Source organism: Hesperophylax consimilis, chromosome 8 (assembly GCF_061612785.1).
Source record: "Hesperophylax consimilis isolate HC1 chromosome 8, BYU_Hcon_1.0, whole genome shotgun sequence".
Lineage (NCBI taxonomy): Eukaryota > Metazoa > Arthropoda > Insecta > Trichoptera > Limnephilidae > Hesperophylax > Hesperophylax consimilis.
This window is the reverse complement of record NC_142843.1, coordinates 5430673-5446882: the sequence shown is the minus strand read 5'-3', so window position 1 is coordinate 5446882 and position 16210 is coordinate 5430673. Positions and strand designations below refer to the sequence as shown.

Sequence of the window (16210 nt, the reverse complement as noted above, 5' to 3'; positions counted from 1 at the left end):
GCCAAACAAGAACACCAACGATCCAAAATTACAAATTGATTCGGAAAGAATTTTTCAACTCTTTTGTCTTTATGGATGGACGTGGAAGATAATTTCACTATCGCTCTGGTAAAAAGATCGCCATTAAGAATTGAATCGTTTCTTGAAATGGCTTTAGTCGAGTTTGGTGACCAGATATGAATAGCCAGGTACTTTACCATTTTTCGGCTACCTCATCTCCTGAACCTCCCACTGCCTTCAGCCTCAACATACCCCAATTGGGCATGCAATAGTGTCACTGGATCCAGACGATTGGGAGTAATATTAACTCTTATGCGGTATTCACATTTGAAAAATAAGTATGACTAACCTGAGAGCTTTGCTCTTAGTTAGATTTCGCTTAATCTTATCCCTTTTCTTATTCGTAGATCTTGTGCTAGTCCCTACCTTGAAGGTATGATACTTCTGGAACTCGCATTGGTTTCTTCAACCTTAGCATATATGATTATGTTGTTGGTCTAAGAGTTGATTAGATATAGACTTGCGAGGACAGGCTAAACTTACAATGGAAGGAGATTTGGAGTGTTAGACAGGGAGGTTTGGAGTAGTAGCCCTTAATCGGATTGACCAAGCGCCTACGTTTCATAGATCATAATAATATGAGTTTTCATATGAATCATTCTTCATATTGTTCACAGATCATATGAAGAATGATTCATTCGTTCACAAGAATCGGGATAAACGCGTATATTAGGGGAAGATCTGTACGAAGCACTTCACACGTGAATGATTCACCGCTATCTTGGATCTCGCGATGGGTCTTCCATCCGAATAGAGAAAGGGGAAAACGACGATGGTGAAGATTTTATAAGGAGGCACGATAGGTTAGATAAAGTTAGGTACGTATTCCAGTTGCTAATTTGAAGTTATTTGGTTGCAGAAGCCGGGCGTTGAGCACGGGCGGCACCATGCAGCGGTAACGCTAACGCAGCTGACTCCCCATGGACCTGAAGCACGAGCTGCTGTACCGGCCGCCGGACACGGCCGCGCTCATGATGGGCGCCGTGAAGGCAGAGCCCGAGGGCCACGGCGCGCCCTCCACGTCCGGACGGGGCGGCCCCTTCAGCGGCGTGGGCGGCAAGCGGCCAAGGACCGACGAGTGGATGGCGGCGGGCGCATCCCCTGCCGCGGCACCCCTCACTCCGTCGCCCGGCCCACCCAACCACTCCTACACGCACCAGTCCAACGGGTACTCCTCGCCTATGTCGTCGGAGAGCTACGACCCCTACAGCCCCAACGGAAAGAACGGTAAGTCCCTAAATCTAAATCCTGTAAAAATGTAGCTTATAGGCTAAAGTGAAAGTAAATCAAACGTGCAAAAATAGTTTCATGATGAGGTAAGTTAGAGAACCCCTGCAAGATTTTTACTATCTTTCCGCAATTCCTCAGCAGCTATTAAGTAGTTTATATTATTTGTACGTGTAACGTTTCGCCCTTTGAAGACATTGTCACACTGTTAACGATTGGTTGTGGGTTGTAGCGTGCTTCAAAATTCAAACAAGTCATGATAAGCGACAAAACTCCTCAACCCCCGCCACACTTACATCTTCATTTTTGTAAGAAATATTTCATAAAGTAACTGCACATTTATAACCCCCTGCATGCGCTGTGCGGTAACCAACCGATTGCTCGTAAAACTCTTAACAAATCATCGCGTGACATCATGCAAATGTCTCCACTGCAGACTGCTGTAGACTACTTCAGAATTCCTTCAGCCCTTCTCCCTTAGTTTGATATTTCTGAACAATGGGCCACTCACGAGGACAATTTTAAAAATTTTATTTTTCAGTTCAGGACCGAGAAGAATTTCTTACACGGAAAAAATAGTATTGCTAATTTATTAAGAATCTCTTCAAATTATTCGTAATTCGTTAAAAAACAGCATTGCAGGCCTTTAACGAATGAATTGATAGTCAACTTATACTGTCAACGGCAACTTTAAGTAAATTTATCACGATGTCGCAACACATGTACATAACAATACTAATACTTTCGCATACGTCATTGAATATTATCAAATTTCAAAGTCTGAGCCTGTATTGTGATGATGTTAAAAAAATATTCGGTGTGTAATTCAATGAAAATAAATTAACTACATACTTCATAAAACATTATTTTTTAACGTTGCAAGATATAAAAGAAAACAATGATTTATTTATTTAATAATTTTAAAGTTTTTGAGGTAAAACTTTTTTTGCATTTCCTTATATTTTATTAATGACTATTTTAAAAATACAAATTAAAGTAGTTTATTCACAGTCCTCCTCAATATGTATTCTTGTCCCGAGGCGGACTGTAGGTTGTTGTATTGGTGTTGCTGATGATTTCCTCATCTTCATGTGTGTTGAAGATGAGGAAAGTAGTTTATTCACAGTCCTCCTGACTAGATATTACTGTTCCGAGGCGGACTGTAGGTTGTTGTATGAGTGTTACATCATGATTTCCTCATCTTCAAAATAAATAATCATGAAAAATCTTCAAGTTTGTTGATTATAGGTTGTGTTGGTGTTACTCCAATTTTACTCTAATTTTAATGATTTCCTCGTCTTCATGTTTGGTTAGCAATGTGTTGATGATGTTTTTAAACATTTGATATCATAATGGTTTTTTTAATTTCATTTGGAAGAGCATTATGTAATTTTAAAGCTTAGAAATTATATATAAATATTTTTCTGGCCAAAATTTTTTTTCATTTTAGGATGTTCAGTATAAATCTGATTTAAGATTTTCACGGCCAAAAGTATTTTTGTTATTTGTTATAGGGGTATTATGCCGTATTGCGCTAACTCCTTCTTTAGCCAACACATCTGCCCTGGTGATGGACACTGCAATGCTGTCCGAAACGTTGGCTAAAGAAGGAGTTAGCGCAACACGGCATAATACCCCAAAAACAAATAACAAAAATTTTCAGTATAGTTGAAGTTTTCGTCCTTGTAGTGTAGGTGTGTTGGTCAGTAAGGTACTTATTATTTCCTTTAAATTTGAGTAGAGCAATTTTTGAGTCATGTTTTATAATATTGAAAACATTAAAGTTCTATAAAATGTATACCTAATACATAATTAATAAGAAGTTTGAAAGTGTATGGACGTGTTTTATTTAGAAGCCAATGAAAAAGCAATGCAAGTGGCTCATTCCACCAGCTCGATATTTGTGCACAATTATTCATCAACCTTCTCCTGTCAAGTGGCGCAAAGAACTCTGATATCGCTGATGGAGCGATATGAATTTTCTTTGTTACATTTTTGTATTATTTTTATTCTGCTCGTATAAAACCGCTTCAGTTCCCCGTTCGGTTCAGCAAAATTATTAGTATCAGTGGAAGCCATCGATGCTTCGTGAATTTTGATTTATTCTCGTTATTTTAAAATAATAATTTTAAATAGTATTTAATTTATTTTTCTCGTGATCTGCACGTCGTCGCCAATATACATTTTCAATCCTGTACCATTAATTTTCTTATTTTGAATTAGATTTTTTCCATTTTTTATTAGGTATATTATATATTATTTTATTAAAAGAAAAACAAACATTCCTGGGTTACAAATAACCTGACAATATTTGAAAATATCGTACGACCACCACAGTAAGCGGAAAATGTTGCTTGGGTTGTGATGGAGGACTTGGCCAACCGAGGAATTGAACACACTACGGGTGGGACCCAAACGCGATGTCGACTCAGCCACCGACCGGCCAATTTTATCAACCTGTTATTTTTTTTTTTTTAAATACATCAAACTAGGCAAATGTCAGTATCATGGTGGTAGCATAGAACAAATAAGAACGTATAACATTTACAAATAATATAATGATATGCATAAATGTATTAAAAAAATATATATATAAAAAACAATAATAATATCCAATAATATACAATGATTTATGTGCCTTGATAGCTTTGATATATTATTGTTGATTAACGTTCATGTTCCTACCGTTAGATTAAGGTTCTCTAGTATGTATTATTGTGACAATTATACTACGGTTTCAAGCTACGATTTTGTTGCAAATAGATTACACACCATTGGTTACTCTTATGCTATGTTAGCTAATGTTTTTAATCTGCGTCTATTGGATTATAAAGCTGTGCTAGTTATAAATTTTAGCAGTACAAATTTTAACGAGGTCACTACTTCATAATAGGTTTTTTGTTGATTTTGTTTCTACTTTATTTTTTTATTTAACCTATGAACCAATGTGTTTTTTGTGTTATTTACTTATATAATCTCAAAAATAAAGCACTGTCCCGGAAAGACAAGGGTCCTGGGTTCGAGTCCCAGATGTGACCGTTTCCTTTTCTGATTTTTCTGTTTCAGATTTTCGTTTAGAAATCACTAATATTGTCTTCAATATTTAAATATTACAATTTGAGGTTTTACTCAATAAAGTTATTCCGAAAAATAAAATATATTATATTGAATTTTTATTTACTCATCCCAAATTTAAATCTTTAGCCAAGTATCTTACAGTACTACTACGTTATTTATAATATATTTTGTGTTAGGTAAATTCATAGATTAAATAACATTCATAGTTCATAAAAGCAAGCTTTTCTATGAACGGTAAGAAAAAATATAGTAAAAAAGTTTTTTATTTTTTGATTTACATTTTAATTTTTTTTTATTCAAACATTCGATTTATCACAACGGTTTATAAACAATAAATGCCGTGTAATTATCAGCAAGTGTTGAAGGCATTATCAAACAGTTTGAAATAATTATATAATAAGACTCGGCGCTCTCCGCCTATACGAGTATATCGGATAGATTTTAAAAACAAGAGCGTCGTTTCTAGCAGATCGTCGTTTCGAGCAGAGCGTCGTTTCAAGTTTGGAGCAGGGAGTTGTTTCGAGCAGAGCGTCGTTTTCGTTTCTGAATACATTGCAAGTGTTTATTTATTTTTAATATGAGTGACAGTGACATTGATAGTGTCAATAACAATGAAAATGAAAAATGTACACAAGTAAATGCACTCCACCCTGTCAAAAATAAAAATCAATGTCTATGTTTCACATCTGCTAGGCGTCCTGCGACGGCTATTTTGTTTACAAACATCTTATTGCCTGTTGTATTTGATCACATTTCCATTATTCCTAGTTTGACTAATTTTTTTCGCAATAAATGAGAATCGTTTCGAAGATTGTATCAAAAAAGTGCTTTGTTCTTCTCAAAGCGAGGTTTTCTTTTGAAGAAACGCGCCTCGCCCTTCACTAAGTTTCTTGTTATTAAAAGGTCCCTTTTGTCCTTTGAGAAAAAAATCTAATTAGAGTTTACATAAATTTGAAATACTCTGCTAAATGAAAATAACAATTCCAAGCTATTTATTTATCTTATCCTATCGGATGTTACTGGTAGCTCTGTGTTTGTGTCCGCCCTTCTTATTCACAATAATAATTTATGAAACCTTAATAGATCTACTTTTTTGTGGCATCACAAAAGGTATCCAATGCTTAAGACGACAAAATATCCTAAAATAAGGTGGGTATCTTAACGACATAACTGAAGAAGGCCTAAACAAAAATATACGACGCTCGGCCCCGAACGGACCTACGGTTGAATTTGCCTTAGCAAATACTACAACCGAGGTAGCCAATTAAATAAGCCTTTCGATTCTCAGGACTATGCAGACAACGTAATTTGCAAATCTATTCAAGAAAGACTTTCGATGTCTGTAAAGGTTGGATCGATTATAGCTAACATTGACCTTACTTTGGGGCACAAAATAAGGTCAATCTTTGGGCACACAACGCCATTACACCGTTTTATCTCTTCAGTGGGTATTAAAAACGTAAAATGTCCCATTTTTGGGGTAAAAAAATCTGGTCACCTTATCAATAATTGACCTATGTTACCCCCTAATTGGGGAATTTATTTAATAACAACGATATAAATATACCATAAACAATAAATCAAATACAATGACATCAGAAAGTATAAAATGATCAGAAACTCTATAATGATATTAAAGTAAGAGATGCATAGACTTTCTAGGTTTAATTAATATTTATTGAAAATATACGATATTATAGCCTTCTTGCAGTTAAATAGATCCGCCACATCTGCTTATCTATTACTAACTTCATGTAATTTAGGTATAAGTGAGTATTTTCAACGCCCAACCCTGGTATTGAGACATTTAAACATTATTTTGGAACGAGTAGCTCGCGCAAGTACATGAAATTCATTGAGGTTAAATAAATTAGGGCTGCCTATACTATCAATTACGATTTTGAACATAAATATTAAGTCGGAGAATTTTAATTATTTTAATTCTTTCATTAAATATTAAATATTTATTTATTTATTCACGTCTTGAAGGCTTATACATGCAAACATTATTGTAGGTAAGTTGTTCAGGAGTACGATAATGTAGGTACTTTAAATTTATATTAGGTCATGAATATTAGGTGAGGAATGTTGTAAGGTCGTTGGAATTGGAGTAATTAGAAAGGAATCGTGAAGGTTGAAGAATTGTACCTTTTTATGTCCTATTCGATCTGTTTACTCAAAATAATTACAGACAATATTTCAAGTATTCAATTTATTAGTGATAAGTTATTGAAGCTTATAGACCTCTGGAGAAGATATCAACTACTCACTCTCAAAAAAATATAAATAGATAGAGATATGGAAAATTTAAAGGTAACCATTTGAGAATGAAGGTCCCAATAGCTAAATTGGTATATGAGCCAGTTCCAGTGTCTTTATTTATCTGTTTTTTTTTTTTAATTTTACTATGGATTATTTTTTTCATTTACAGTACAATATTTCTTATTTACATTCTTAGGGCCTTACTAATAAACTTTTTTTTAAATTTTACACATATGATAAACCTCATTTACATATGATAAATAAATTCATTTGAAGAGTAATTAAATATACCCACTGTTTTTCAATTTTCATACACTATGCTCGAACATCTGTTGTCATTGAGATTTTTTGACATTATTATCTTCGTCAATTATTAAATTATTGCTTTGATTTTGATAGTGAGTCTTAACTTTTACTTTATTTTATTTTTATTTTAGTTTATTGGGGAAACAAACAGTTTCACGATTTTATTTAAATAATTACATTTTACACGTTGCATTAACCAGTGAAGTTTCCACATAAAATTCTTGTTACATACAGAAAAAAAAAAACAAACAGAAAAACATAAAAACACCTCAATGATAATAACTGAGATATCTTAGAGTTCTTATACACAGCAGGGGGAGAGGGTACGTAATTAACAATTTGATTTAATTTTCTCCAATATGCATTTAGTAAACTGAACTAAGGACAAATGGAAAATATCAGCGTCTGAAAATATATTACTGTATTTAGTGCATGTCCTTCAGAAAAACGAATGTTTGAGTAGTTCATTTTTGAGTGTGGGATGTGGAATAATTTGTTTGACCGATGTTTTAAACTAGACACTGGTAATGAACATTTTCCAGAAGGTAGTCGTTGTCAACAGCTTTGTGTATAATTTTGAATATTTTTTTTTACAGTTGTTCAGGTGCCATGCAATTTGCACAGTTTTTTTTTTAATAAGATAAAAGATCTCGTTTGTTTATTTTTTAAACACGTGCGAACCCTGGTTGTAATAATTTCTGGTTTGAGTGTATATTATAAATATTTATTAACTTTCCAATTTCACCATTTAAGAGGAACGGTTGCATAGCATTTTTCATACAAAAACTTATATTTGGATTTTAGGATAAAATGCCAAAACAAACTGAAAATATATTTTTTAATCAAAATGTATAGCGAGTATCTAGTACGGATATGTCCTACTTAATTTATTTGCGTTTAAAATTATAAAATATAGGTTTTGCGTGATTTGTGATTTAATTGTAATTATTAAAAAAATAATCTTGCCATACCTACTTTGTCAATATAACGAAAAATAATATTTAAAACATAACAACTTGAAAGGGCGTTTTTTTGGTACCAATTTTACGACAAATTTGAATCCCAACGTAAAACGTCAATTTTTACAGCAAATATTGTAATTAAAAAAAATAACTGTAGTTATCTCACAAACAATTTACAAAGTTACCTCTGGAACCATGAAACATTGAATTCTATATTGGCCTTTGCTTTTTAATTTAAAATACAAATAAGTAATGTAGCACATATCCGTAGTAGGTATCTGCTATACTTTTTGATTTAAAAAAAATATTCAGTTTACTTGGATATTATGGCCTCATATCCAAATTTAAGTTTTGTATGAAAAAGGCCGCGCTGCCGTTCCTTAATGAACCCGCGACCTCTAGTCCGAGATCCACTCTCCACAGTCATTGTTGGCCTTCCACGAAGTTTGTCAGAGCGGCTTGTTCATGAACGCATTGAACAAGTCTATTCAGACACACAATTACTGCACATATTGATACTGCAAACGACAACGCTTATGCAAGTACCCACCAGTGCAAGAGCGGGGGGGGGGAGTGGCTCGCTAATTGCTATCCCCACAGTCTTAATTACCCGGGGAGATTTAACTACCGATTGTCGTCATCTCGTGATTAGTTCCTTGTGTTGGTCGCTGGTCTCTGTTACCCTGATACCGTACAAGTTAACCCAGGGCAGTGTTAGCTCCGAGGCGATGCGCTGCATTGTCCCACTTGAACAAGCAGTCTAATTAATATATCAACAGAATGAACACTGACTGCGATACAGGTTTCAAGCCACCGCACTTAAAAGGAGTACGTTCCAACCCGCCCATTCATGTGGTTCTCTGGTCAAAGTTGGACCGGCTGATTGAGTGCCGAGTTTGTGTGATTCGAGACAGCTGGACCGATGCTTTATGATGCGTAGGATCGTGCAGTGGAGACTGCTTAATATCTCAATGGAGATTTATTGCATTTTTGATTCGCCGCAGTCACGCCCCGCGCAATGAGCGTTGATATGGCGCGAGGTGCATTATTAGTCCACTGCCTACAGTTTTCTCAGATTGGTATCTCAGTCTGGAATTCAACCTTGGTTCCATTTTTCCCCCTTATCAATTGCATTTTAACATTTTAGGGTCAGGATTTTAAATAGCATGTGTATGTATTTGAGAATTTCAGTGGGTTTGAAGGACGGCTGATTCAAGTCTTGGGTATCAAGCATGGTCGACCGATAAAAGATTTTTCTATAATGTCAATAACTAAATAGTTCCCGAACACGTCTCTATCGCTAATGTACACATAACAGTTCGAATCCACTTAATCAAGAACAATTAGTCGCTGTGAACTGTTGTTTGTTCGTTGGCGATCTACAGTAATGCTCGGGAACTTAATGAATTGAATTATCATGATTGACTGTGCTAGATACCCTTGGCCTCGATTCTCGACGAAGTAATGCCACTCATTGTTCGATTGGAATGACTTTTGAAGTTTGGCATGTAAGTGCGTACCTTCGACGAGCTGAAGAATAAGAAAGTCGACCAACGTATGTAGTTTCGACGGTGATTGCGTGCGGCTTGGATTGGAGTATCGATACCCAGAACGCGACAACATGTTTTTCCAATAATGCATTTTTAGTGATCAATTATGTATATTTATTCAAATATTAAATGTGACAATGACTATGGAGAGTATTATAAAATAATTTTTAATAAATCCGCCCAGACAATTAGTCTGAAATTAGAATATATTCCCTGAAACCTTAGTGAGAAGGATGGAATTGATTTAGAAAAAAATCTGTCAAAACTCAGCTTTAAATAAGATAAACAAACACGCAATTCCTCATCTAGCATCTCTCCCTTTTTTTCAATTTTTGTTTTCTCACTCACTCATACTCACTACGCTGCGTATATTCCAGCATCACTGTATCCCCGTGTCACGTCGACTACTATGTACGAAAGTGACAAATCTTTATATTAATATGTAGATGTTGAATTTATTTAAAACTGAAGAAAGTTGAAATGAATAGGAATTATTTAAAATTAACAGTTTTTTGCCGAGAGATTCTTTTTAACTGAAGCTTCTTCCTATGCGACACGCCTAATCTTTCATGGTTTAGCAGACACTGCTTTAGTGAGACTAAAAATGCTTAAGTCAGCTAAATATTTTTTTAATGAAAAAAGATGTGTACTGATAAAAATAACCCTCAGCATTTTACCTGTAAGAATTGCTTGTTGGTTTACCTGACCTTTGGGAACAAAGAAAACGGTTCCCGCTTACATGTTTTATTGCTGTGAAGTCATTTTATGTTTTCGTCTTTGTATTTCCAGGATGAAATTTATATCCATTGCCTTACTGCAAGCTGTGACGTCATTGCCTATAAAGCTCCTAGCTGCACTTTTGTTCAGACTCTCTATTTTAATGAGCTTTGACTTGTGGTGCTCAATGACTTAATCACGTCCGTTATAAATTAATTGGCTTCTGTACGTGTACGTGTACAATGTGCACTTATAATAATTGGTTGATTTCCAAGATGCTAGGGTTTATGGTTTTCAAGACGTCAGAGCTTTGACGATTATGAATTGGGTCAATTTATTTTTAATTCCATTATTATTATTTTTAAATTTTATTTCGCACATTATTTCAGGGTTGGTTGGAAGAAATTACCATCGAGCAATAAGCCTGTATCTATGTTAAGGCGATGCACCATGTCGTGTAACATTTGGAATCGGGCGGCTAGCGGCTTACGTAAATGGCGATAAGGTTTAAATTCCCGCTTAAGCCCCGCATACCCAATTTCTACTGCTTTATAACAAGTTTCTCGTTAACTTTAAATTCCAAAAAAAAAATATTTTTTAAAATTTGTACATTTTTAATGCCGAAACGTTATCGAATAAATTTCCTCGATAGAAAAAATCGTAAAGTAAGCTCCGAAAATGATTAAAAATACGTTTTTTTCTGTTATTTAAATGTTATGGGAATGAAAAAATTCACAGTGTGTCTTTAAATGCAACTAAAGCATTTGTCAACGATTTGTGTTTTATTAAATATTTTCACCATTTTAGCTTAATTATTATCGTTTTTTTAAATATTAGCTTGCTCCCTCTAACATTCGTATTTCCATATCTCCCTTTCAAACCATCTTTGAACGCTTACTACGGGGCTTGAACACCAGCCGCCGGTTTTGATTTGTGGAAGAAAAAACATCGCCAAAAAGCGTGTTATTATATTTTGCAAAGTCGAGGTTAATACTTGTTTTACCATCATTTTCTAAAGAACCTAATTTGACATAATATAAAATAAAACTATAACCGAAAATGGGTTTGAACGTAGGAGATTTCGACCTTTAAAGCAGTTTTTATAGGCCTGATGCTTTATTTTTTTCGGAGCTTATAAAAAGTTTTAACAAACCGTGTTCGATTATTTCATAGGCCAATATGTGTTCTATTTAAAGTATTTAATGAAAGCATCTTAAAATTTTGTAAGCACTTGATTTTGCATTACTTCGTAAATGTAAAATGTGTATAAAATGTATAATAAGTATTTTACGGTATAGAATAGTATCATACCTTTATGTCATATGCTTTGTGCAAGCCTAATGTTGTAGATAAATACATATTTTACGGTATAGTATAGTATCATACCTTTATGTCATATGCTTTGTGCAAGCCTAATGTTGTGGATAAATAAATATTTTACGGTATAGTATCATACCTATTCATCATATGTTGTGTGCAAGATGTAGTAGATAAATAATAACGGTATAGTATCATACCTATATATCAAATGTTTTGTGCAAGCCTAATGTTGTGGATAATAAATACTTGTTCTGATAATCATTTCGCATGCCAGAGGGTAGATACGGTTATAAATTTTGTTTTGCAAAATTTACGTAGATATTTATACTTGTCAGTTGGGAGACTAAAGACTGTAGGTAAATATAAATAGGTACCGTGAGTGACTAAACAATGCGGACAATTTACTCCTGATCGTGATTGTAGTCTGCACGAAATGTGGACGTTAAACATTATTATCAAGATCGCACTTTGCAAAGGACAATGCTCCCAATTTATTATAACACAAATTATCCCAATACAAGATTTAGATGGTCTCTCAATTAGTTCTGGCCCAATTGATGCAAGTCAAATACCAGAAAATGTTTAATATTCAATTATGTATTGGTACCTTGTCAGTATGTTACGGAAATTACATTCACTGTATACCCAATCTGCCTCCACTATTCTCGAACTCTATTAAAATAGAATACTACAAGTAATAATAAAAATATAGTACCAATTTATTAACTTAACCTAACCTTTTAACACTAAGTAATGTACGGTAATTGCTTTTAACCAATTTAAGGACGATACGACGTAAAACTGTTATGTACTTTGTTTTCGGGAAGTTGCTTGAAATTGCTCGTCTTTCTCTTTAGTTTTCTGGATATCATCCTACACCCATCTTATGAATCTTAGTAGGTGGACGTATTTATGGAAATTAATGTTTTTGGGGTAACATTCCAATTCAGAAATATTTACTTTTTCAACATTTGAATTTAAAATACGTTGCAATATCTCAAGAGTTTTTGTTTTTATTTATAATATGTTGACATTAAGATTCAACTCCGTTCCTTGCGACTTTATTTAATTTCTCACTTAAGCTATGACCAAAGCTCCTTTTCAATCAAGATTTAAGCCCCTTCCTGCACTTGGGAGCTTTTTAACTTCCGTTACGCTGTTGAATGCCTGAAGGAGATCATTTTATGATGTGTTAATGTTATTATTTACTTTTAACGATCACCCACTCGAAATGGATTGAATTATTGCTTGGATACACGGAGAAAACTTACTGTTATTGAATATTGCTAATTTATTAAGAATCTCTTAAAATTATTCGTAATCAGATTAAAAACGGGTTTGCAGGCTTTTAAGGAATGAATTGATAGTTTTTCTAATTAATTTTTAGTAAAACACGAATGTGTTGTCGCGATGTCCGAACACTTGATTATAAAAATACTAATATTTTCGCATTTCGTCATTGTATATTATCAAGGCAAATGTAGGTTCATGAACACATTTTCCGATATATTACGAATTTACTAAAAGTTTATCAGTAAACGGCCTGTAATCAATCCCGTTCTTAACCGGAATACCAATATTTTGAAGAGACTCATTTTTCTCTGTGCACTATTTTGAGATTGTATATTTTTTTAAACTTGCTACCCTTTCTTGACTCTTGCGTAGAAATTAAATTCATATTGGTTTGAGATTTTATTTTAAATATTGGAATATGTACTCGGAAATTCAATATGATCAAACGAAAACAATACGATCTCTCATTCATAAAGAATTTCTAAAAAAGATAGCGAAATTCCAATAATGTAAACATTCTCATCTGAATTAAATAACTTTTATTGCTGACTCCTACGAGTTTCCGATATTACGTAGACATTTTATTACCAATATTTGCTGAAAATCGCTTCTGTTTGAATTCGACTGAAAAGCGATTGTCGTTTCCTCTCACATTTGAGTCTGAATTGACATTCCGTTACTATTATGAGGTAATGCTTCACATTCCTTAGTGTTTCTGATTCAACAAAGCGTCTGTGGAAGTATTCTATTCTTCCTCAACCCGTCCTCTTAACTTTCATTCTCTCCTGTTACTGTTAAACATTGGACATTTATCTGTCGTAAATCTCCGTAAGTGGTGTTGACTGTCACACTTTTATGCGAATATTTGATGAGTTCGGGAAAATTCCTTCTATGTGGTCACTTTTAGTCAAAACTGGGAACATTTCCTTCTCCTGGTCCTCGTTAACATGTTTACAAGTCTCTGAATGCTCCCTGCGCGCTGTTCGGGCGTAAGGTTGCCGATGACAATCCAAAGTGTACCGATAAATCTCCGCACCTAAAAGAAGCAAATCCGCGAGTATTCAGAGATGCCGCTTTTGCCGTGTTTTACTTTATTTCTGTAATTTTTATTTTCGACCGACAGTTGAAGCTTGTACCCCTTTTGGCTCCAGTCCATGACATATGAGCATTTATTTGACGTCAGATTCTGAAAGTTGATTTATTTATGCAGAGTTTTGTCGCCGAGGAAAGAATGGAAAAGTCATGTTGTTGACGATACGGTATTATAAATACAATCTCCCACCACCTACGTGAAATCTTTCATCACTTCTTTTGCTGTTCGAATAATGTTTTACTTTAGTAGTTAAATAAGTACGTATGCCATTAATATAAACAAATTAATGCTTTTATGCGACTGCAAATTATATTAAATGCTACCATATAGTTTTCCCAAAGCAATGGAACTAACAGTGTGTGCTTATGAGAACAACATCTCGTCTAAGACGTTGGCGTTATAGCGGTGCAGCGCATTGCCAGCCGCCCTAACCAGGTCAGCCGCCGCTATCGATTCTCTCAGACTCCGGCCGCCCATCGATCCGCCCAAACTCTCGCCGCCTCGCCCGCGCCGCCAGACATCAATGGGCCCGCACGTGCCGCCCCCGCCCTCCGCCCCGCCCTCCGCCCCGCCCGCCGCACGCAGCATCCTGTCTGGAAGGACATATTAACCGCTCTGCCAAGGGTAGGCCCGCTAGACTGGCTAAAGCATATATTCACCTTCTACTTGTTACAGATTCACGATTCAAGAGTGCCCTTTCACTGGGTAAATGCGAACAAAAAAAATATTTCAGACCCCCGAACAAAGGATTTGGGACTCTTTTCCTGGGGCTTAAATTTGATTTGTGAGATGTTTATTTAAAAAAAACTTCCCACCGTGTAGTTAAAGGTTAAACTAAGTATATTTAGGTATTTACCGAGAAACTTTATCACGTGGGTACTTAAACCTATGTAGAACACAGCTCAAAGCTATCGGAAAGCTTAGTGACGGATTATTTCTCATTATTTCTTATGTTTAAGATTTATTAATAATTTATGGTAAGATGTATTAAAAATCACTAGGTAAAAATAACCTGAAAATTTTGTTTCTTGAATTATTTATTGTAAGAACACACAGGCAAATAATTTTAACGAGTGCACTTATGAATGTATTTCTGCACACCGATAATATTCCAAATCTACGTAAAAAATGGTTCGAACTAGTTTGGAATACCCGCCCGCAGTCCCCTCTTACGCCACATTAGTCCTACGATACAGTACAGCACTACAGAATCTTTTAAAATTGATTTCCTTGTAATTTTATTTCAATACTTGTATTGTGACACGCTAATTTACTTATGGAAACTTTTAAATATTATGCTTTTCCGGTATCCAGTCAATTTCTATGTTATGCATTATTAACCCCATACAAATCAAATAAGCATTATGCCGGCTGTACACTACGTACACACTCACCGAGGTATTCCGAGAGCGAGTGTATCAAGGGCGTCAATAAATAACTTTTGATCTCCAACGAACGTAAAATAATAACAAAAAACTACTTATTGTCGTAGCTCATAGCGCAAAGACAAATAGTAGCAGTAGCCTCTATCACGTCCATCTTGGCGAGGATCCACACTTAAAATGGGCCTCTCGGCGAGTGCGTACAGTGTATAGTGTATAGCCGTCATTAGCAATTTTATTAACGAATGCACAATATTTTGGCACCGCGGGCAGGTGACCGGTGACCAAGTGATAGGATGACACTCGTCGCTTAATTTAGCTGCGTGACACAAATCCCGCGGTCAGTAAACCTAATATCCGAGTGAAATCTATGAATAGAAGCTGTCTGACTTCAGAGTCGCGGGTGACAACTCGACTAGCGTGACTTACAATAAATTATTTTACCGTAGAATTTTTGTTAAGGTGACATGTTTTTTGATTAGCTGGTGGTGACAAGTTTAATTAAAATGTGGCCTACGTAAAATTGTTATACTAAGTCAAATTCTTATCTCACGGTCCAAACTGTAATTTATGGTTAACCCTGCCAAATTCCCAGATTGTATGTGTTCAAAATTAAAGCTTAAAGAAAAATCTATTTCGCGGACGTGAAAGGAATGAATTAATGACACGACCAAGAGAAACAAAAAATACTAAATGCCCGTCAGATTAAGAGTCAAAAGAATATTCTTTATTTGCATAATGGCTTTAAATAAATATCTATAAAACACTTTTAATTTTGAACATTTTGTCATTCTTTATTCATCGTTTTTTAGTGAAATTCGGGGGAGTTTGAAATTAATCTATAAAATAATTGAAATAAGGTTTTATAAAACTTTAGTCCGGAAACTAGTGGTAAGAGCAGGAAACTGGTGAATTTACATAACATTTGGAGTCGATTTTGTGGTTTAAAGTATTTTATTT

General features: G+C 34.8%; 1 protein-coding gene across 1 annotated transcript in view; it reads left to right on the top strand.

Moving 5' to 3' along the window:
• Positions 1-16210, top strand: part of EcR (Ecdysone receptor) — a 690636-nt gene that overhangs the window by 422683 nt on the left and 251743 nt on the right. Inside the window, exon 5 of the mRNA XM_089634810.1 lies at positions 920-1287. Coding sequence (XP_089490936.1) covers positions 981-1287 — 307 coding nt within the window. The 5' untranslated portion in view covers positions 920-980. The remainder of the gene's footprint in view (positions 1-919; positions 1288-16210) is intronic.